The 23019-nt window shown below is 49.1% G+C and overlaps 4 protein-coding genes across 4 annotated transcripts; 1 reads left to right on the top strand and 3 right to left on the bottom strand.

Moving 5' to 3' along the window:
• Positions 1–18: 18 nt before the first annotated feature.
• Positions 19–2002, bottom strand: EDB82DRAFT_488131 (FAD dependent oxidoreductase-domain-containing protein). The gene is made up of 2 exons (XM_025730027.2): positions 1239–2002; positions 19–1181 (listed from the first exon to the last, which is right to left on the bottom strand). Exons 1-2 carry the CDS (start codon positions 1872–1874, stop codon positions 285–287), a joined length of 1533 nt encoding a protein of 510 aa, XP_025589194.1. The 5' UTR covers positions 1875–2002; the 3' UTR covers positions 19–284.
• Positions 2003–2902: 900 nt separating this feature from the next.
• On the bottom strand, positions 2903–7327 carry EDB82DRAFT_425317 (uncharacterized protein; the record flags this gene model as incomplete). Its single annotated transcript, XM_025730026.1, has 2 exons — positions 2903–4799; positions 4872–7327. 2 exons carry the CDS (start codon positions 7325–7327, stop codon positions 2903–2905), a joined length of 4353 nt encoding a protein of 1450 aa, XP_025589193.1.
• Positions 7328–12801: 5474 nt separating this feature from the next.
• Positions 12802–16150, bottom strand: EDB82DRAFT_488143 (uncharacterized protein). The gene has a single exon (XM_025730025.2). The coding sequence runs from the start codon at positions 16046–16048 to the stop codon at positions 13064–13066; it is 2985 nt and encodes a 994-aa protein (XP_025589192.1). The 5' UTR covers positions 16049–16150; the 3' UTR covers positions 12802–13063.
• Positions 16151–16768: 618 nt separating this feature from the next.
• EDB82DRAFT_488144 (uncharacterized protein) lies at positions 16769–22831 on the top strand. The gene has a single exon (XM_025730024.2). The coding sequence runs from the start codon at positions 16995–16997 to the stop codon at positions 22440–22442; it is 5448 nt and encodes a 1815-aa protein (XP_025589191.1). The 5' UTR covers positions 16769–16994; the 3' UTR covers positions 22443–22831.
• The last annotated feature ends 188 nt before the right edge of the window (positions 22832–23019 follow it).

Below are 23019 nucleotides of genomic sequence, written 5' to 3' on the forward strand. Positions count from 1 at the left end.
TTGTTGTTGTTGTTGGATGCAAGAAAGAGTAAATGTCGAGAATGTGGGCAAGAAAAAGAAGATGAAGAGAAGAGGAATACCAGGTTTGGATTTATAAAGACATTTGCTTTAAGAAGAAAGTAAGAATAAACGCTGCGATAACATTTGAAGTCAATTTCGTGTTGCATGCGTTCATTTGCAGCTGGCAGACAGCTGGCAACATTCAGGTAAACTCGAAGAGTAGAATAACTTATGAACCCGCGCAGTATAAAATATTAAAATGGCCAATTAAGTGTTTGGGAAGCTCAGAGTTCATCCATAGCATCAGCCACATTCGCAATATCCGCCCTTCTCAACCTCGCATCATCAACACTCAACAGATCCTTAGGAAACCACTCCTCCAACTCCCCCCCAGGTCTTCCAACACCCTCTTCCAGATCTTCGCCATCTTTACCAAGAACCATAACCGCCAATGCCGTTCCGCAAAGCCAAGCCCAAACCATACCCTCACCGCAGAATCCCGCAGCTACCCACTCCCCCGAATCCTTCTTGACAGGAGATCGAGGGGCTCGTCCAACAAATGGCATCAAATCGCCAGTGAAACCGATGATTCCAGTCCAGGCTTTGACCAGCTTACTTCCTTCTCCCCATTGCGGTTCGAAAATGGCGGGCATGATGCCTCGGACGTGAATCAGTGGGAGGGCGTGGGTTTGACTGTCGTCCCATATTCCCATCTGATCAATGCCCTTATGGCGACTTCGGAAGAAACCTCCGCCTACCATGAGATCACCCGGTGTTCCGTCTGGTCTGTCTGGCTGCTGGGTTACATAGTCGAAGCCTGGGCTGTAAATCGGGGACCATGAGCGGTTTCCATGGGATGATGGGAATGAAGCGCCAGGGCGTTGGGCACTCATGTGAGCGATGGCGCCGCAAAGCGAACCTCTCAGTTTAGGGAGCAATTGGCCTGCGTGAGCGTTGGTAGTGTGGATGACATGTCGTGCATTGATGGTTCCACGACTTGTTTCGACTGTGTATGTACCATCTGCAATACAGGTGACAGTCTCAACTGGTGTGTGAGTGTTGATGCTCAAGCCCGAAAATCGCTCGAGGAGTTCATTCCATACACCCGTGATAAGTCGATATGGCCAGAGTGCACCAGCTGTATAAGATACAGCACCAGCAACAAGTTCATTTGCACCAAACTATCGCCATCAGCATCAGCATCAACACTTGACTAACACACAGGAACAATGACTTACCTGCTTCCTCGCCTCTTCACCCTCCCAGATCTTGTGCTCCTCCTCAGGCATCCAGCCTTTGACCTCAGCTACCTGCTTCTTCGCACTCTCAAATTCTTCTTGCCCCAAGAACAAATCCACAGTATCAACTTCTCTCACATCACCATGTCCAATCTGCTCTCCAACCTGCTTCATCATGTCCAAATGGCGCCTCTTGAATCTGACGACCCTGCTCGCAACCTCGGGTCCTAACCGATTACGAAACATGGAAAACTCACTATAGGGCGAACTCTTGACATGCCCTCCGTTTCTTCCCGTCGCGCCGCTACATATCTGCCTTGCCTCGCAGACAACGATTCTCAATTTGGAGTCGGAAAGCTCGAGGAGCGACTTTGCTACTGCTGCTCCTGTGATGCCGCTGCCGATGATGACCACGTCAGCTTCTTGGGGAAGCTGGTCATCTTGAATGTCGCATAGCGCGGGAAAGGGCGGGTCGTCGAGCCAGTATGAGTTTGTCGGGTTAGGAACCGGAAATCCAGGTTCTGAAGAGGCCCTAGCAAGAGCGGATGAGAATTGCTTGTGCAGAGCCAAGATGGTTTTGACGCCTTGGGAAATGGCCGAGGTTGTTGACCGAATGGATGATATGACGGCGCCCATGTTTGTTGATGGTTGTTAGAATGAAGTGGATGAGAGACAACAAAATAAATATATCGTATTAGATTAGTGACTGACAAGGTTACATACAACCCGTGGATGGAGTGACCCTTTTCTAGTACTACGTATTGATTATTTGAGGTAGAACAGAAAGGCAAGGACATTGGTGCCGGCTATAACAATCAACCAACCCACTTCAGCTTATTCCGAAGTGTCTATTTTAAGTAAACTTCTGGCTACTGGGAGCAATGTCATGTCATCACGCAAATCTGAGTTGATCGTGAGGACAAAAATTGATACTTCTAAAAGGTCAGGATAATAAGTAAACGGCCTGGTTGTCTCTTGTTACATAGAGTACATATTGTATATAGTCTCCATTTCACGATTTCACCAACCTAGGGATAATCAGACTTGATATTAGACCGAAGACCTTTTAATTCGCATTTTTATCTACCGTCTAAGAGCTACCTTGCTGTGCCACCAGGAATCGCCCATTCACTGCCGTCAAGTGCAAGCAGGTTGCAAATAAAAAAGAACACCATCATCATTCTGATTTTCGTTTCCCTTCCCCAACACCAATGAAACAATTCGAGAAGAAAAAAAGACACTCCCCACGATGAGGCCAAAGCCATCAATCGCCATTCCTCCCCCTTGTCCCTCCACTTGTTTCCAGCTTAAGTGAAGGTCCAGTCGACAGTAAAACCGGGCTTTTCGAACTCCAGCCCCCTTTTCCTGTTTACTGTTGCGCCATAACCGATGCAGGGTATGTTTTGAGATGAATTCGACGTGTCTAAAAGACACAAATCATGTTCCTTCTACCCCTCTGAATTTCATTCGAATCCTATACACCGAGAATCGTCCCTGAAAACTCCAAGGGCCCCTGCTGGGAAAGAAGTCGGCCGTTGATAAAAAAGTAAAAACAAAACCAGAAACTCCGCCAAACCAAAAACCATTTGCAAAACCATCCAAATGAAATAATGGGTATCGGGCACTTCCTCTCAAACGTACACCGCCGTTGTTATTCAGGCCAGCTAAAGACTGGCCACCCCGTACTCAGCGTCCAAATCTCCGGCGTAATCCATGTGGCTCGAGAATCGTCCATATGGATCAAGCCCCAGCTCCTGCCTCACATCCCGTTGGATCTGAAGGAAATATCTTCGAAGGCTTCGAAGGCCCTTAAGAAATCCGCCATCAGGTTGACCCGGGTTCTGCGGGGGGCATGGCTTGTCGTCAATGTTATCAAAGGGAGTGACACTATTGGCAAAATCTGCAATCTTGAAATCAATCTCCCTCTTGCTCTTCACCTTCTTGCGTGGCGTCTCCTCGGTATCAGTGGCACAATCGGTGGTTGACTCGTACGCAGTTTCGTAATCATCATCCTCCGATGTGTCACCGTCATAAAACATGAGCAAGCTCGCTGCGTAAAAGCGGTATCCACCCAGCTTGCTCACAATTTGCTCCAGTTGCCCAAGCTTCTTAAGCACAACTGGAATATGTCGTAGAATGCTATGCAGGTCCTGGCCATCGTATAGAAACTTTTGCAATGCGCCTTGGAACTCATTTCCAGCTTTAAGCTTGCGGCCGTAATACTTGTCCTGGAAATCGTACGTCTGCTTCTCGGCGTTCCATACCTGCAAACCACAAATTCGTACTCCCAACTCGGCCGATGTCGTGTTTCGGCACTTTTCCGTTTGCGACTTTTGCTTCTTCGGAGTGGCCTCTACACCATACTGTCTGGTGCCCATCTTGAGGTCCATCATGCAAGGTCTCTTCATTCCCGATGTAAGATCCTCCAAGAGTAAAAAGTACTCGACACGATCCTTTTGGGTCTTGGCCTCTTTCGGGTTGACTGGTCTGGGTACCCTGGCAAACTCTGAGGCTACATCATCAAGAGCCGGAGCAGGCTCTGTTGACTCAATGGCGAACTCGTGTTCCGGCTTCAGATGTTCAAGATACTGTGAATGGTGATGGGCGCCGTTTGCTTCCGAAGAATGATGTCCTTCATGGTGAGCCTTCGAGTGTCGTCTGGGCTTATCCTCGTTGTCGCCCTTGTATCCAGCGTCGTCGGCTTCTTCAAAGTACTTCAAATCGCCTCTTGGTTCTCGAACATCCTCAGGCTTGCGACGTAGACCACCAGCCGAGTACCTACGCTTCTTCTTAGCAGCGAGAGGGTTGTCCTTAAGTGTTTCGATTTCAGGAGCACTAGTTCCCGTCACATCCTTGACTTCTTCGGGAGCCTGCTCAGGTTCTGACTGCACAAATTCGTCCATGCCCGGTCCGAGATCGCTGTGTGAGTAATGATGCGAAATCTTCCGTTCCGAGTGGCAAGGGGTATCTGTATCATGCTCATGCATGAATGGCGAGTCGCTCTTGATCAAAGCAGGGTCGGAATTGGTGGATCTCAAAAGACGTTGCAAAGTTGGACGCGGAATAGACCGTTGATGCGGCCGGCGATGTCTGTGAATCTTGACGGGTTCTTTAAGGAATGCGTCGTTAAAGACCTCGTTCCTCAATCGCTTGTTAATCATAGTAGCGCCCCAGCTGTTGGGTCGCTCGTCCAAGGTTGGCCTACTGGATGTCCCGGACGAGGGCACGCAGCGGTTTGACAGGGTTGATGTTGAAATACTCTGTCGTCGATATTCCCTTGGCAACGGCATCGGCTGGAGTAGATTTCGGGGCAAAATGTGCCTGTTGTCGTCGAAAGTCACTGTCGGGACAGGGATGTTACTACTCGCAAGAGATTGACTAATAACCCTGCCTGTCGGTCTCTCGGGCTTCGCTTGCTCCTCAGTCTGCTCCAGTTCGTGCCTACAAGCTTCAAGCTTTTCCTGCGCCTTCTTTCGCTCGGCCGCTGCAGCCTCGTCCTTTTTCGACGTGCTCTTTCGGCGCGCCTGCTTTTGAAAGGTGACATTCAGCACACCGATATAGCTGCAAATATTAGTATTTTCAACACATGATGCAAATGACAGGGTCGCAAAAACGCAATTTGATGGAACCTACCGAGGAAGGAAAGGCAGCAGATCACGGTGGTATCTCTCGATAGTCTCGTAAAACTCATTTTCCCTATTGTTGAGTTGTTTACAAACAGCCCTTCGAGAGAATCTCCAGAGGGTGGTGTGGCCACCAACTTGATGTTTATATGGAATGAGCTCAATCGCCTCAAGAGGTGCTTGAGGGTCGTGCTGATGATCATGGACATGGTCTTCATACTGGCTCACGATTTGCGGTTGTTTTAAGGAGTCGGTTGTCACTGTGATTTCTTCCTCAATGACAGCGCCTTCTTCACCTCGCGCAGGAATAAGATCACCGCGTGTCAGGGTCAGTGCCTCACGGGAAGCGTGGCGAGAAATACCAAAAGGCGGTTCGTCCTTCTCATCAATGGCTTCAGGCTCAGGCTCGTCGGCTTTGACGAGCCACGGACGTTGATTACTTTGTGACAGGGACCGGACACGGATACTACGGGCCGCAATGCGGTCCTGCGGCTCACTTACACCAGATTTCTGCGCCTCTTGGTGGGGCAGAAAAACAGCAGACGAGATCTTTTCTTCCCCAGATTCTTCGGCTTCCCCATCTTCACGAGATCCGACTTCAGTATGAGCGCTGTCAGCCGAGTCCCGTCTTGCATCCACTACTTCGGGTTCACGGGTGCCCTCGGCATCGGTAGCCGGAGTCGGCCCCACAGAACAAACCGGCTCCACCAATCTGGTCTGCTCGTGCCCGTGTTTGGCCTGGGATGATGGCTGCACTTGCAGGGGCGTAATGTTTTCGGAATCGAGTGACTGACTGACTGGCAGAGAGAAATATCCATCGCTAGGCGATGTGCTAATAGTAGGGTGTTCATCGAGCGGATCCGATAGCAAAAAAGAAGCTTCGCGATCTTCCGGTGGAGGGCGAGTGGGTGTCAAATCCTTGTCAGAAGTTGCAGACTGGGGCGCCTCGCGCGAAGCATGCTGACGACCTTCATCAAGAGGAGGCAACTTCTCTTTGGGAGTCTTGGCGTCTTTGCGGCGGAGTTTCTCCTCGGCTGGCAACCCTTCTTTGAAGAATCGCAGACTGTAGCTCGATTTGCGACTGCGAGCATTGTGTTCCAGACCAGCCATGGCCTCGGTGACAGACTTCTCTACCAAGCCGTCCTCCTCGTGGCCTTCAGTGGAACCAATTGACCATATTTTTTCGTTCTTCTCGGTACCATTGCTTGCCCAGTGTGGCGGTAACTTTCCCCATGGCACCGGCCTGACCTGAGTATTTCTAACATCTTCCGTCCGCGTCGGCACAGGTGTCTTGGTAGGTGAGCAAGTCTCGAATTGGGTCGGTCGATCGGTAAGGTCGGCGGCGTATGTTGTAATTGGAGGGTGGTAGGAGTCGACCGACTGTCTCTCCAAGTCTAGGGATGTCGAAGTCTTGCCACGAGACCCATCCATCTTGCGATGGTCAAGAGCGCCTCGAAGTGTAGCAAGAGTTGAGTGGTTGAGGGATGAAGGGACGCTCGCAGCCTCGCGAGGGGCGAGCGACGTCATTGTGGTGGCTGTAAATGATCCCATGTTGATAGATTCAGAGGTAGCTCTCGTTAACGGTCGAGGAGCGGTGCGCTGAGCGGGGACATTGTGATGAATAGATTCGAATGGATAGGAGGCGCTGTCGCGGTCGTACTGGGAAGCGAACGTCGCTGGTGCTGTTGGTGGTCCTGTTAATGAAGAGGGACTCAACTGCGCATTGGGCGAGGTGGAAGTCGAGATAGTCGCTGAGGGTGAGGCGGTCTTGTTTAGGTTAGACTGTCGAACACCAGGAACAGAAGTAGTTGTAAGGGTTGTGGTGGAGGATGAGGTGACAGGAGAGATGGTTGTAGTAGTTGTAGTGGTGGTTGAGGGAGAGAAGGATTTTGACTGCTTGAGGTTTGTAATACCGCGGGCAGAAGCCAAGGCTTGGGTCAGCAGGGAAGGACCAGATTGCCTCGGTATGGGACCTGGGCCACGAGCCTTCTTATTACTAGAGGCGGAAGCAGAGGCGATGGGGACGGTATCGGTCTGGTCTAGTGTGTCCCTGGCATTGGCATCACCATGGGGTATGTAATGAGAATCAGACGGAGAATCAAAATCAGGAACAGGCTCAGGATCAGGATCAGGATCAGAATCAGGCACGTTGTTGGGCACCTTGTCTGCAGAGGGTGGCGGTAGGAAGGGAGAGGTGTGAGTAGTGGTAGTAATGTTGTCGGCTATAGGATCAGCGACAGCGACAGCGGGGGGTTGACCACAGCGGTGCCCTTGATGGGTATCGGTATCGGTATCATCAACATCATCATATTCATGATTGGGGCCAGCAACGACACGGCTATCTGTGACAGCGCCTGTGCCTGGAACAGAAGTATCTGACAGGGCACATGGCACCGATTCTGATTCTGGCTCGCTCACCGGTACGGCGTGTGCGGCATTTTCGGACAAACGATGCGGACTGAACATGAGGAGGAGGACATCTGGCGCGACACGCTTTACTGGGAAAAAGGAAGAAGGAGAGAGAGAGTTGCGAGTAGGTTTGTTTGAGTTGAGAGATGGATTGAAAGACGGGTGGATGCTGGTGGAGGGGGAGAATTGAAAGGCAACTAATCCAATGGGCTGGAAGAAGTGGGCGTGGAGGAATGATTCGTAGATACTGTGCCAGGGGCCCTGGACTTTTAAATTTTTGGAGGGGGGCGGTAAGGCAAGCGCACCTAAAAGTCGACGTGCTGAACAAAAAGGGAGGGGCACTCTGTGGCCAAGGCGGGGGGCGTCATCCATCAGTTCAGTGTATCTGCCCGCTGTATGTACCGAGTACGGGTTGGCCTGTTGGAAGGTGCCCTGAGAAACATCAATACTGTACCATTACTCAGCTCGACAGATACTGGAATGGATATTCACCAGTACCTCTGAATTGAGAGGCTGCCTCTCTAGCGGGGTGAAGTCTCACTATGCCCTAACTAATAAGCCTGTGTTTAATCAGACTCCCGTCCATCGGCTCAGATGCTTCCAGTCCTTTCCCAGTTCGTCCCTGTCCCATTTCGCGGGGTTCCGGCTTTCTAGTGGCTGTCAGTTCTGTAACTCCCGGAGCCCGAACATGATCAAATTGCCAAGTTCCGGGCTGCCATTACTCTTCCCCGGCAGTCTACACCGCAACTAAACAGACCAGCCCTCGCCTGGATGAAGGGATTTGCTTGTTCAACAAACGTGCTGCAGTAATCAGCCCTAGTAAAGCAGTATCCTTTTTATACACACACCACTCCAGCCGAAATTCAAGTCCAAGTCCAAGCCTCAAAGTCTGTGCTTGTCGCAGGAGTTCAAATTCCAAGCTGCTGGATAATAAGCCGAGCCGTAACTTGTGTGGACCCTAATAATAGGACAGACGGATACGGACCGGCACAAGGGGGCAGCCCATGTGAAAGAGAGGTTGGATGGAAAGCAATGGTACCTGAAGCGTTGAGAGGTGCTCAAGCTCTGTTATCTCAGACGGTCAAAGCAAGGGACTCGAGACCAAGTTGTCTAGAGGATACAATTCACATGTTGAGGAGGGGAGTGTTGAGAGAAACTGATAAGACGGACTGTCGATATGGGAATGAAGGGGGTGTGGCTTGTTAATCCCATCCAATTGATCACTATCAATTGCAGCCATGTGGATTGCAAGCAAGATAGCCGGGCTTCTCGAAGATGTAATTATAGGGGACCTTGATGTCAGCATTATAGACGGGAACTAGGAAGAAAGAAAAAACATCCGATCGAATCCGTACCTGAATTTTTTCAACTAAGAGACGATATTTCTTCAAACCCCATCTCATCACATCGAACCTTGGCTATGCTTATCTGATCTACATTTGATTTACACACGCTTCAGCAAGACAGACCTTTGCACTTACATAAAATCGGTGCATCAAACATCACAGTACATTAGTTTAGTGCTGTCGCATACATAGCCCGGTCCCGCTGTGGAAGAACGCTCCGCAAATATGCGTAAAGCGTCAGATCCCCCATGCATGACCTTATCATTACGGAGCCGAATTGAAAAGTCATTGGGCACTCTTTTCTCTCTAAAAAAGGGGGACCCGCTATCCCGTTGCTGCCAGAGAGTGGATGATCTTTTAATCTGACCCTAACGGCCTAAGGGGGTTGTTAAACACATGTTTCACTTGATAAAGGTCAATGGCTGATAAGTACTTTGTTTTATATAGGTAGTCTAGTTGTTCTATCTCTAGGTGACTTTATCTACTAATTCTAAGAATGAATCATCTACTATATCATGTTCTGATAGATGCTCGGCTCGCAATGAGAAAAGGCTTCAACACAAAGCTGACGTATCTTCTCGGCCTCTTGGCGGAACCCGTGGCTCTGCAACTGTTGCACCGGCTTGGGTCATTCTTGTGTCATTTCTTTTTTCAAAATACCTAGCTTTTTTTTTACTTTCAATTTGGTCACGCTGACCCTCCCTCTTTCGCTTGCCTTAAACCACCGCAAGAGCCTCCTCGTCGAGGCGATCCATGTTCCTTTACATGGAACAATTGATGGTTCGTGTTGACAATTGGGTCATATGATTGGACAATTTGATATAGTAGTTGATTTTCGTACGCTTTAATGAGGCTACAAAGCTACTAATATTTGCTAGGTTATCCATGACGGGTTCATGTCTATCATTCATAGGAGATACTGACAACTGAGAAAGATGAAGTGCTGAGGCGTTGAGAAGGTGACGTAGTATAAAGTTTCAAACCCTTTTGATTCATGCTCAGTGAGAACATGGCGTTGTTATGATTTCCTCCAGGGACTAGGATCTTAAGACGAGGTTCTCACATCGAGCAGAAACAGTTCTCAATTGTACGTAACAATGTTTCATGCAAACTACATGTCACATTTCTTTTTATTGCCCACCCAAAACGTGTTGTTGCGGACATCTCCGTTTGTATCACACAGCATCAACACAGTAACAGCCGGATCATCATTGACAGTTCCGATGATTCTCTACACATTCTTCACCCCAACCTCTTTCATCGATACCAATTAAAGGCTATCTTAATTCATTCTAGCGCCGGAGCTTTCTTTGGTGGAATTTTAAAAGGCGTCATGTGATGCTTCAACGCGAGCCACCAAGATCATGACATGTTCCAATTATTTCATGATAGTGTTGAATATGCATACAACCAGATCACCTGCGCCAAACAGTGTCGATTTCAAATCGTACATCACTCTAATAATCCCTTGACCCCAGATTTGCCAAGTCCAAGATCCCAGCAACTCGCTCGGCAATATCTCATGGCTTTTGGAAACTGGGGAGACACGTGCTTCGATACTGGTTCGATGATGAGAAACCCGGTCTGAAGCTTATAAATTCCTGGCTGATATTACACGGCATTCACTGTGACCAGTAAAGGTCTCGACTGGTGTCGTCCTGCCACGTCCAGCATTTTCAGTCGCTGATGGGGAAGCATGGACCGCCCTTCGAATTCCCACCCTCATCATCATAGCCAGCTCATCAAACGATTTCTAATGACACAATAAAACCCCTGGAGACACGTTTTGTATAAACTCCGATGAATGGCTCCAACCCTTGTTGTGCGGCGCTTTGGCTGAATTATGGTTTGTAGCTTTCCCCTGAAATAGTGTTCAGAAACATGTTTGTTCCTGGATTAAGTTCTTCTAAGTCAAGGAAGACGCATTGATTACGAAATGAGAATAAACCATACACGACGCTGTTCCCATATCCTCTGTGGAGGGTGTGTTGTTAGAAGTTATTCAGAGCATCATTGTCATGATATCCCCGCTCATATGTGTTGGTCTGCAAGACAGAGGACAAGATAATTCTGACTGCAGATTTTAACGCAGCGCGACGCGGCTATCAATGCCACCAAGAGTTTGCATAAGACGATGAATGCTACTCCTGCAACATTTTACTAATTGGAATTGTGCTGGGTCTTTGATCCGACGAGGAGTCGTAAAATATGGAGTTACCCTACACCATCAATATCTCAACCCCACTCAGTAGTCCGAACAAAACACTGCTGATAAAGCCCACGAGTAACATCAAGCTTCATTATTTCGTCTGAATGCAGCTTGTGCGCTTCAATATCCAAACCATCCAACATTTCTACTCTCAAGCTATAGTAGCCTGTCCTGTGGCGGCACGTCCCATCCCGCTAGAGTGGCTCTCACCAACACCATCACCAACTGACTATCAAGACCTCTACCATGGCAGATGCCTTGGACTAAGACATCCTTACCTCAATTGTCCAATCATCAAAGCTGGCGATCTACCCCATGTTTTAGTTAGATGCATTTTTTGTGTTTATCTCAACCCTAGAAGATGTGCATGTCACTCCCTGACCAATCGTCGTTCTTCTTCCAACAACGTGCCTTGACTTCACCTTGTATGACGTTCCAGAGCTCAACTCAACACAAACCCTCCTCCGGATCTCGACATCTTGTCAAGCAAAGACACGCATGCACACACCCCTGGATACGTCTCAAGAGATAAGTTGATCGTCTCAAGTAAGACATGCTCTGTTTGTTTGGCTCAGGGCCGATTCAGGGGAAATTGGAGGCGAGAGAGACCGTGGACGTAAACTGGTCCATTACCGCCCTATGTCGTGTGCTTCTATTTCACTCTGAACTCGGGTCTTATCTGACGAATGCCATTGATGCAGCCTTTAGCCGTCTCGACCGGTTAAAGATCCGGTCGAGTGTGACTATCTGACTGGAAATGCAGAGCAACCAGAATCCGCACTTGATCAGAGTCAGAATCCCTGCCACTCAGTATTCCACCTTCGTACGTCAATGTTGGAAAATTTCGAAAACGATGGATACAAACCCACAGAACTGAAGATTTTGCAGTCATATGACTCTTACACGATGGGTCTCTGTCTGCCAAGCTGGCCTCGAAATCGAGAGACGAGAGACGATAGCCCTAACTTTCGAACAAACTCTGACCATGACGAGATATTATGTGGAATTACACCTCTCAGATCCGACTAATAAGATCTTTCCGTTCAAGCAGGCATGCCTTCCCGGGACCGGACTGGGCGGACAAGTTCTCCGCCCTCAATTCCGCCATTGTCGCTCTTAGCTTGGATATCCAAATGACCTTGAAGACGAGGCGGACTCCATCCCAAGGCAAAGCAAATTGTGAATACACTATTGCATTTGGTGTCAAGGCATGATCCTGGAATATAGAGACACGTTCTGTCCTGCTTCTAATCTACCCGACGGAATCCCTTCCGGCCCTGGACTCGGCTGGAGCTTTTACTTCATGGCACGCTTCGATCAAAGTCATCATCGATCTAGCAACCCATACACAAACAGTTCTTCTAGTAGCCATGTGCTTTCCGGGCATGGTCGCACCGCTAGGGGCGTGAATTCAGGGCGCAAAAGTATGGTCAACGTTGTCCATGTATCTCCCCAGAATCCAGACAAACGAAACTTGGCAAAAGTATTACTCGCTGTCATGATTGACATTGGAAGATCCATTTGAAAGATTAATTATAGATCTGTGAGTTGTCGTGGCTCTGGCGAATCAGATCCGGGACCTCGGGCTCATGGGCTATAGTCGCAGATGTAGGGAGACAGCATTACATGCCATGCGTTATGCACATCTCATTGAAACCGGCGATTTGATTAATAAAGCCCTTTGTTTCTTTGTCATGTTTAGCATTTGAAAGAAGCGGTGTCAAGATCGGATGCTAAGGAAATTAATCTCAAGTAAAGTTGTCTACATAGCAAGGAAACGGGAATGTTGGTCGTCGCACGTGGTTGTAACAATAGGCAACAAGTCTCTCCAGTAAGTGGTTTCATACGTAACAAGACATGTTAGTGCAGCGGCTTGATCTTATTGTTTGTTGGGATGAACCTTACTCTGCTGTTGTTTCTTTGGATATCGGTCACTCATCAAGGTATAGCCGCCCATGGACTGTAATCAGATAATCTTCTTAATGTAATTTCGCATTGAATGGTTCTACACTGAGGTATTTGCCTACCATACGCCGAAAATAAGACAAACACCGCCGAAACCTGACCTTTATTCCATGATATCATGTCCTTTTAACCCCCCAACTCCTGGCACATTCCCAACTAGAAGATGCTCGGCATTAAACGCCATTTAAATGATAAAAGTCCCCCTTTTATGCATGCCTGTTTGAACTAGGCCTCAGATGAGGCTCGGAAATATTTGTACGATGCGTAATGATGTTAATACCATGGGCTCTGGTGACCCTGAGTCAATCCAGGTGATTGTATCATGGTGTTCGTGTCACCAACGCAATTGAATTCTTCCAGCATAATGTCCGCGACCATGTCAAGCGGATCCTGCGACTCTTCGGTTTCTTGATCGCTCTTAGTAGGATCTGTAGAAGTTACCGGCTGTCGCAACTGGTCTGCTGCAAGGAACGTGTCTGCCATAGCATCTGGCAAGGGGCTACCGACAGTGCGCTGTGATTCTGACGGCAAGAGACGCTGATGACGACGGATGATGGGTCCTTGAGAGACGGCCTTGAAGTGTTTCTGGAACTTGTCACCTTCTGATGTGGGCAGTTCGGACGTAGGGGCATCAGGCGGTGGAGAGCCTTGACGTCTGATGAGAGAAGGGCAAGGCGTTGCAGGCATGCTCGATTCCGAGGCTCGCCAATTGGGTAATGGTGCGAAGGAGACACGGCGCTCAGAACTCTCGCTCTCCCAGGGATTCTTGGTTGCTGAAGCCAAGACAGCCTGCGTGCTAGGAAGGCCAGATCCAGACTTCCTCAAAACAGCACGCTTAGCTCGACGAGAGCTGCGCTCAGGAGAAAGTGATCTAAAAGAGGCAAATGACTTGACCGAGAATTGAGGCTCAGGTGTTAGTGTCATAACGGGAGTCGCAGCTATACAACCCTCTCGTGTCTGGGCGTTGACTTTAGCCCCGATCATCGGTGTAGCCGACTCGTGAAGCACTTGATCCCTCTTTCCAGCAATAGGTGTATTCTGGAAAAGGTTGACTGGTGGATCCGCCGCCTTGTCCGTCCAAGCAGTCTGCTCTGGACTGGTTGGAATTACAGCGACATTCGTTTCCGCTTGCTTCAATCCTTGGTCTTTCGTGTGTGACAAGCCAAGAGGCAGCATAGCATGCTGAACCCATGGGCTCTGTTGGGAGAAAGGAACTGGTACATGTTCCTTGGAAGCCAATTGATCCAGTTGCTGCTTCGTATGTTCATGTATAGGAGTATTGACAATAGTCGGAGAAGTGTCGTGATTCCATGGCTGGCTTGCGTTAGAATCCCGCTCAGTGGTTGTCGTCTTGGGAGTTGAGTGAGTGGAATTAACTTCTATTTGGTTCTCTTGGACAATCACAGGGTTCGGTGCTGGACTCGACAAAGTGGTGGTTCCTCCACTAGTCCATGTTTGTTGCGGAAGGCTCGCTGTTGCAGACGGGAGATTGCAACTATGGGGGTTTAGTGAACCGGTTTCAGAAAGTGTTGTCTTAGCCTCTTGCTCTACAGTTGAAATTTGTGGCGTCTTGTTGTTGGACGTTGCCGATGGTGATTTGATGTCCGGGGTATTCTCCTTGCTAGACCCATCGCTCTCGTGTTCGCCCTCATCCTCCTCATCAGATTCTTCCCCTGGCTCAGTTCCACTAGCCTCCAGATGCTCGGCAATAGCCAAGTCCTCCTCGTCCTCAGGTGCCTCTTGCATATCCACATCTTGGGCGCCATGGTCTCGCTGGGGTTCGTCAACAGGTCCTGGAGCAACAGAGGTCGAGGAGTTGGACCGAGATTCATCAGAAAGACCAGAATCAGAAGTTGCTGAACTGGTCGTTGAGGATGACGAGCCGGTAGTGGTATCCGTTGATTCCTGGAGATGCTCAGTCTCATCGAAATTTCCACTAGAAGTTGATACTAATGGGTTTGTAGTGCTACATGAGCCTGTATCCGCGAGCGACTTCGAGATTGGAGGGATAATATGCTCCTCTACTGGCGTACTATCTTCCAGTTCAGATACAGAAGCAATACTATCCATATATTGGTCGGGGGATGATATTCCAGACCAAGAGTCTTCGTTGTCTTCAACCTTAGATTCGTCTTGTTCCGAGGTGGATTTGGGAACTTGACCGATCCTTGGTCGCATTTTGAAGCAAAAACTTTCATCTTCCTGTGTCTCAAAAGCTGTTCCAGTGATGTTTTTGTTTGATAAAGCACTCTGTGGCTCCGCAACCAGATGTCCGGAAATGGACCGCTGCTGGGTTCCTGGAGTCTTGCTTGGTGTTTGTTGCTCAGGGGTGTTTTGTGATAGGAAGCTGGCTTCTAGGTCCAGAACTGGAGTGTACTGCAATTGCGACAAGGGCGACGAGGAGTCTGCAGAAGTATCATCCGGTGTGGTCTCACCACGAGACAGCTCGTCTTCCGAAACATCAGGCTCATCCCTGGCATGTGAGAAAAACCGACCTGCTGGGATGGATGAGGACGGCAAGTGATCAGGTGCACTTGTAATGGATTTATACATCGTATGAGTCGTTGGTGTTAGAACTTGAGGCCTGTGTCGTATTGGAGTGTCGACGGACCCCGACTCCATGATGTCTTTTCGTTGACGTTTACTCGCCAATAGTTTTAGCCACGAAGAACCATTTGCTTTTCTCTTTCTCTCAGATGTTGATGTTTGCGTGGCAGACGTCCAGAACTCATCTCTCTGTCCCTTCTCCGACTTGACAGTATCCCTCCATTGTTGAACCTTGACCAACTCGTCATCCTCCAGGTAAGGATGCGTTTCGGTCTCAGAAGTCCGGTTCAGGCTTTCGGGGCTCGGGAGGTGGCATTCCAAACGGTCGTGGGGCGGAAGCTGTGTCTCTGGTATCGAAGAAATGCGCTTGACCCTGGCTGATCTTGCCAACTTCCCAGGTGAGGTCCTAATTATTGCCGAGGTACCAGCAGTACGGTGTTTTGACCTCCACGGATTCAACCAATTTGTCGAGTTTGATTGAAAGGGGCCTTTAAGGGTCGCTGTTACAATAAGTGGTACTTTCCCCTCAAGAAATCGTTGGCCTGCTGCTTCATATCGAAGTTTTCGTGAGTCAGGATTGTCGTAATCTTCGTCTTCCGATCCTTCGTAAAATACATCACTAGGGTCGCAAGTCGCTTCGCAATAGATTGTATCTTCCCCCCATTCAAGTGCGAGCTCGTCCGCTAGCGGGTCGGCACACTGGAGTGCCATAATTTCGGTGGTGGAGGGTTTCGCCCTCCGCGTGGTCAAAAGTTGTCTTTGATAGCGGCATTCATGGATTAATACCCTTTTTTTGGTGTAACAATACTGCTGTATCGTTTAACTTTGATCGTGAACTGGAATTCACGGCCGCCGATCACCAGGGAAACGCGCCCTATGAGAGTCACGTGGTATCGCGTAAAGTGCATTTCAGCACGTCATGACTTTCAGCAAAGACCCTGACCGACGTGTTAGTTCGTGAATCTGTTCGAAATTGACGAAAAGTTGGCAGAATGATATTTTATTCAACATAAAAAGATTATTGCACCGAAGAAATATGCTGTTATGAACGTGAAAACAGGATTTTGTCTATGAAGCTCCGCTGAGTAGGCACTGGAACAAAGAAACGCTTGCGTAGCCTATCATCAACGTTGTTGGACACATGATCAATCACAACAAAGAAAACATAGCTAGTCAACTGGTACTACACAATAGTTAGATTCCCCACCATCTTATCTATCAATTTCACAAGATGCAGACTTGAGATGATGACGCTAGCACGTGATCTTGACAAGCACCATCTGTTGACACAGCAACGAGACTAACCGGAACCAGCACCCTGGTCTTGTTTATTCCGAACTTGATGTTCAAGGGTACGCGCAAACATCCGCCTCACGATCTCGATTTCCCCATGCTTCTGTTTGTTTAATGTTTTTGTTGTGACTTCATTTCTATTTCTCAAAACCCTACTCTACTACTCTACTCTTTATCAATCCGTGGTCTTAATACAGTCTCACTTCAGCATCCAACATACCTCCCTTCCGTTCTTCTGTACACGCGTGTCGCATACACAACTCCTTTTCGACCCCACCATCCTCCGTCGCAATATAATTTTGTTTAGTTCATGGCTTCGCATTGACTTTTTTCATACGTTGATTTCCGCTTCTAAAGCGACGCCATGGAGCACGCTTGGCTTGACTCTCTGTCTGAGGACTGGGTTTCCCAGCCCGGTTCTGATTCATCCGCTATCCAACTTCCTCCCCTGAACAACACCCAAGAGACCAAGACCAAACTTAGAGGAACACCGAGTCGAATACCGCGTAGGACGATAGCCTCTCGACCCCAATTATCACCCGCCCGCGATTCGAGTTTCAATATTCTCAGTGAACGAACCCCGAATGGTATCAATATCTCGAGCCACCGAAATAAGCAGCCATCAGACGATTTCAAGCTTGCGCGTGGAACGTTCGCCAGTAGATCTGCATCAGCTTCCACAAGTGCTTCAGTTGTCCACAACACCATTCAACACAAATCGTCACCTGGAAGGCAAGAGGATACGCCTGAGTGGAAGAGACGCCTGGTGTATGGCGACGTCGAGTATGGCGAACAGCGCGACCTATTTTGCTCAGCTGCGACCGGTCTACAAGATATGTTCAAGCCACCAACACCTGGAGGTGACAATGCCGATGGCGAGCAACGCCAGGAGTCCTCTGTGATGCCGTCTAGTCCACCATCATATCCGCAGCGCATTGTGAGTGACGACCTCAAGCTCGACCTGGACCCATTGGACGAACTCGATGAATTCGACGACCAGGAGGATCTGTACCCAAACGATGTCACACCGAGCCCAAGTCCGAGAAGAACACAACGGCAGATCAATTATAAGCTCAATGTGGAAGATTCCATGTTCTCTAGTCTATGCAGCCCACAGGATGAAGACACGCCTTCGCGGCCACGGGACCAGATTTATCGCGATCAAAGCTGCTTGAGCGCTCCTTCGGATGCGAATGACAGTGCGCGAAAGGTTAGTGGACAAAGCGTGGTTCGCAACGAAGATTTCAGTCCTATTCTCATCGGTAGACAGAGCGACAAGGATGGCAACATGGATTTTGCGCCCATTGAGCTGCCAGCAGACAAATTGAAAAACAAACTCGAAGCTTTGCGCATCAACCAGATGCTTCTCGATCCCAACGTTGACCCCCGAACCGGTTTTGATGGCGTTAGTCCCGGACCCTCTGATAATGCCGAGAACACTGAAGACTACGCAACTCGCGGCGGGTTCTTGAATACTCAACGAGGAGGTCGATCTGGAGATGGCTCTTTTCGCTTCAGAGACCTCAGCCCTGGCTTCAATGTTGACACAAGCGGAATGCTTGCGGAAGAATCCCTACAAGCCAGTACTCCCAAACAGTACCCTTCTGTCCGAACAAATACTACCAACCCTTATCAGTCGGACTGCTTTAATATCAGCCCTACCCTCCCGCGGGCCCCATTTCCCAGTCCTGACAAGAAACATGTCTCGTCTGGCCGAAGTGCGCCATCTGGTGGAAGCCCCTTGAAGCTTTTCGGCCCTTATGATACCTTTACCAACCAGACACTTCTCCGACGCATCAGCCAGTTTGAAGAAGGCTTATCTGGTACCCATTCCCAACACTCTCTTGGTCCACATGACCAGTTCGATTCTACTGTGCATGAAAATTATGAACCCATGTCCAGCCCTTCTTTGCCCGTACTAGCCCCTAATCCCGTCGGTCGCAACTTTTTCACTAGGTTCGGCCATGGTGACCTTGAAGGTTACGAGTTCAGCGAGGAAATTTCTTACGCCACCCAAGGAGACGTGACGGCTTATTCCGACAAGGAAAACGATGCACCTCAATCATCGGTCCCTCAATCTCCAGCTTTTCAGCAACCGGAACAACCTTCATCTCCTGACGAGCATTCAGAACTTCTCGTTAGCAGAAGTCGCAACAAGTCGACGTCATCAGCTACCAGCAAGCATCACAAAACAGCATCCGGGTCCAGTCAAATTCGTAGCAAAGCGCTGAGCCAAACGAAGGGCGCGCTAGGCAATGGCAATGTTCCCAAACGTGACAGTGGCTCAGAGGGTAAGAGACCTCGAACGTCTCCGTCCAAGGACCCAACCCCAAAGCGTAGACGCACGCTCCATCGAGCTGACATTGCTTTTGGTCGCGAGTTGCTGGAGGGTGTAGAAGCTGCAAGCCGTGATATGCAGTCTGTGATGGGAAAGAAACGGAAGGATGCAAGGCCAGGCGAGTACCAACTCGCACACCCTAGCGTTCTTGCGATGCGAACAATCCTTCAGCCGCAAAGCCCTACGCATAGTCGTAAATCATCTATTCGCGGTGACCCGAACATGACATTCGATTCGGAGGTTGACGATATCAATGACCTATCGACACATACGCCGTCCCGAGCCTCACATCATGGTATGCTTGATGATACAACAGCAGACCACAGCGAAGTTGACCGGAAGCCATCGATTATGACTCAGGATTTCGTCAATCAGGCTGCACAGATTATGGCGATGATCCGAAGTCAAGTTAGACAGCCGGGCTTGTCTAGTGTTGAAGAATCAGAGGCCGAAAATGCTACACCTGAAGCTGATGATGCCGACGAGTCATATCAGGAGTCTACCAATGAGCCCCTGTCTCGCCCTCCCAGCCGTGAGGGCAAACCAATGTCCAGGGTGCCTCAGTACCAAGAGGATCCAGAACTCATCAACCGGTTGAAAAAGTACCAGGAAATCAGCGACATGGGCGACCTTATCACCTTGTCTATGCGATCCATGGGTCTGGTAAAGGAAGCAATCCTTGCTGATAAAGAAATCGAACGCCAGCTTGAGGGATCGCAGCGCAGCCAACCAGATCTGGATAACGGTGCTGAAGAAGAGGTTATCAGTGACCCGCCTAATATCCGCTTGACAGCAGGTCCTTCCCATGATGGTTCATATGGAAGCCCAACACGATCTCACTCATCAGGAGGCGACACTCACAGGTCTTATCCCACAACTTCTTCACATGCTTCCGAGACGAGGCGGACCATTATGCCGGAAAGCGTGTCACATCTCATTCCTGATCGAGTGGGTAGCATGTATCTTGATAAGCAGAACAACATCTGGATCAAGAGGAAGGAAACTCTTGCTCGTCAGCCTATGAACATATTACCTTCAGACAGCGACGATGATCCTTTCGCCAGCATCCCGGATCTGTCTGTTGATTTGACCAGAGAGATGCAAAATCTTGTCCTCAACAGCGCGAAGAAGAACAGTGCTCTCCGTGGCACAACCCCACCCACCAGTCCTACAAGATCGAGTAAGCATCGATCTGCAAGAGGATATATGACATTGTCCCCTAACGGACACTTGAGTCCGGATATGGCCAGTCTTGCTCGAGAAGAATTTGAGAAACTTGATGCTCGAGTATTGGAAGACTCGGAACTTTATCTCGACCAGTCTATAGAGGAGGAAGGAAGCTTCAACGACGACAGGGCTAGTAGCACACCCTCGATGAGTGCAAAGAGGCGAAACCTTACCATCACATTCTCCTCACCTGTAGCGTCCATCATCCAAGATGTCGTACTAGCAGAGGACTTGGACAACCTGGAGGATGACCCTGAGCTGCCCAGCATGCACCAAAACAGTTCACCGCCCAAGAAGTCACCAGGTTGTGCCAGTGTCGCAAAATCAGCACTTAAGAACAGCGGGCATGGGTCAAGCCGCCATCAACACACCAGCTCACGAAGTGGCCCGGCCTTTGTGCCCCGTCCTGTTTCGCGAATCGACGAGCAAGACGAGGACAGCACCATCGAGATGCCTTTCGACGATCAGCGACAAGTCAGCATCATTGGAGATACCAGCGTCGTCAGTCATAAAACACCTGACGCCCGCCGAACCAGTCTAAGCTTTGTTGTTAACCACACGCCTGGCAATAACTTTTTCCAGCCAACTCCAGATGACAGTGCTTTGATTGGTCAAAATGTTGGAAAGCTTTCTCTCAGTCCCTTGTCCGAGTTTACCTTTAATAATGCCGATTCATCGTTTGGCTTTGAAGTCAGTTATGTCATGGGCCGTCGACACGCGGCCACCGGGAAAGGCTCTAAGAAGGTCATGTCTATGACAATACGGGAACTCGTGGACAAACTTAGTGAGGTAGAGCCTTATGAGCCTTACTGGGAAGACATTACAGAGCTGGATCTTCATGAGAAGCGGCTTGCAAGCCTGCATATGCTAGACCAGTTCTGCGGCAAATTGGTTACACTTGACGCCTCAAAGAACGCGCTGGGGCATCTGGACGGTGTGCCATCCAGCGTCCGGCAGCTCAAGGTTTCTCAGAACATGCTGACTGAGTTGACTTCGTGGGACCATTTGATGAACCTTCAGTATGTGGACATCTCTGGTAACGAGGTTAAGAGTCTATCGGCACTCAGAGGTCTAGTGCACTTGAGAAGTATTCGCGCGGACAACAACAAGCTTACCAGTCTTGATGGTCTCGACACACATGATGGACTCCTTACTCTTCGAGCTCGAGACAACTTGATCGAGGAAGTTGACTTTGCAATGGTAAAGATGGAGCGCCTCACTGAACTTGACTTGGCAGGCAACCAAATCTCGTCGATTCGAAACTTGGAGCACGCACCAGCCCTGGGACGTTTGAAGCTTTCCAAGAACAAGCTTATAAGGTTTACCGTGTCGTCTTGCAACAAGGTGATCCGACAATTGGACCTCAGCGACAACCAGCTTGCTCGCTTAGACATTAGCAATATGCCCAACCTGCACACATTGCACGTTGACCGCAACCGCATTACTGAGTTGACGGGTTTCAGCCGAGCTCGAAAGTTGGACAGCCTGAGTCTCAGGGAGCAGCGGGCTGATCAAGCACTCGATCTTGGTTTCCTCTCTTCGGCTTGCGAGGTCCGGAAGCTCTTCCTTTCTGGAAACTACGTGGGCACTTTCGAGCCTACAGTTGATTTCCTCAATTTGCAGCTACTTGAGCTTGCCAACTGTGGAATCCAGGCGTTGCCAGGCAACTTGGGTCAACTGATGCCCAACCTTCGAACGTTGAATCTGAACTTCAACGCAATTCGAGATCTAGAACCCCTCCGGTTTATTCCACGACTCAAGAAGCTTTTGGTCGCTGGCAACAGGCTTGCTGATTCAACTACAGTGACGGAGCTACTCATCGAGTTTCCACACCTCAACCAACTTGATCTCAGAGATAACCCCGTTACGCTTGGATTCTACGCGCCTATGCAGGTGCTGGTACCTACAGATCGTAATGGATATGTTGACCCATTCATGCTGCCTGATGCAGATGTCGAGCGGGATGCACTTTTTTCTAGTCGGTTGGATGAAATGACTAAATTACGACGACGACTACATCAGATTGTGTTTGTAGCAAGTTGCAAGAGGCTACGCATGTTGGACGGGCTCGGCCTTGACCGAGAAACGGTTCTAGCCAAAGACGCCGTGTTTCAGACACTGGTTGCCGAGGGCTTGTTGCCAGATGAGACGCTCGTTGGCGAGGTTTCGTCGCCATGCAAAGAGGCAACGGAGGGAAATGAGACAATGAGAAGCAGCCGTTGGAATGCGGAAGATAGCTTTGCCTAAAGGGAGCATTGCATTGTACAAAAGAAGGTGGAGAGAGGTGTATGCATATTTTGAACGAGGCGTTCTTGGAATGTTTTTGATAATGACTTTTGATTTTTGCTTGATCAAGGGCGCGAGAGGGCCAGGAAACGGTCATCAAAGGGGTAAAAGGGTTTAACGAATGAACATGGCATGGGTTGCCATTTGGGATTTGGCATTGGCAGGAGTTAATGGGTTGTCTTATTACGAATAATTGCCATAAGTGTCGTATGCATACATGAATTGTATGAATAGACGGTATAAGAAACCATTTTGAATTCTCAAAGTCATCATTCGTGAAATGATTTATCAATTACAGGGCGCATTGACAAGGGAGATCCTGTCATGCGGATAATGGTTGTCGGTTAGTATCAGGTACTTGTCCTTTAATGGTAGTTAATCTTCAAGGGTATAACCTTGCGGAAGCGGGTAAATTGATTGCATAATGAAGTCACGTTGATCGTGCCGTAAGTGCATCGACGTCAGAGATATGCAAATCTCTGGAGAATACGGAACGTAAGCTTTTGTTGATCAACATGCCCGTTGAGCTTGTTGAAGC

The sequence above is a fragment of the Fusarium venenatum genome (genome assembly GCF_020744135.1).
Source record: "Fusarium venenatum strain MPI-CAGE-CH-0201 chromosome Unknown EDB82scaffold_1, whole genome shotgun sequence".
NCBI lineage: Eukaryota > Fungi > Ascomycota > Sordariomycetes > Hypocreales > Nectriaceae > Fusarium > Fusarium venenatum.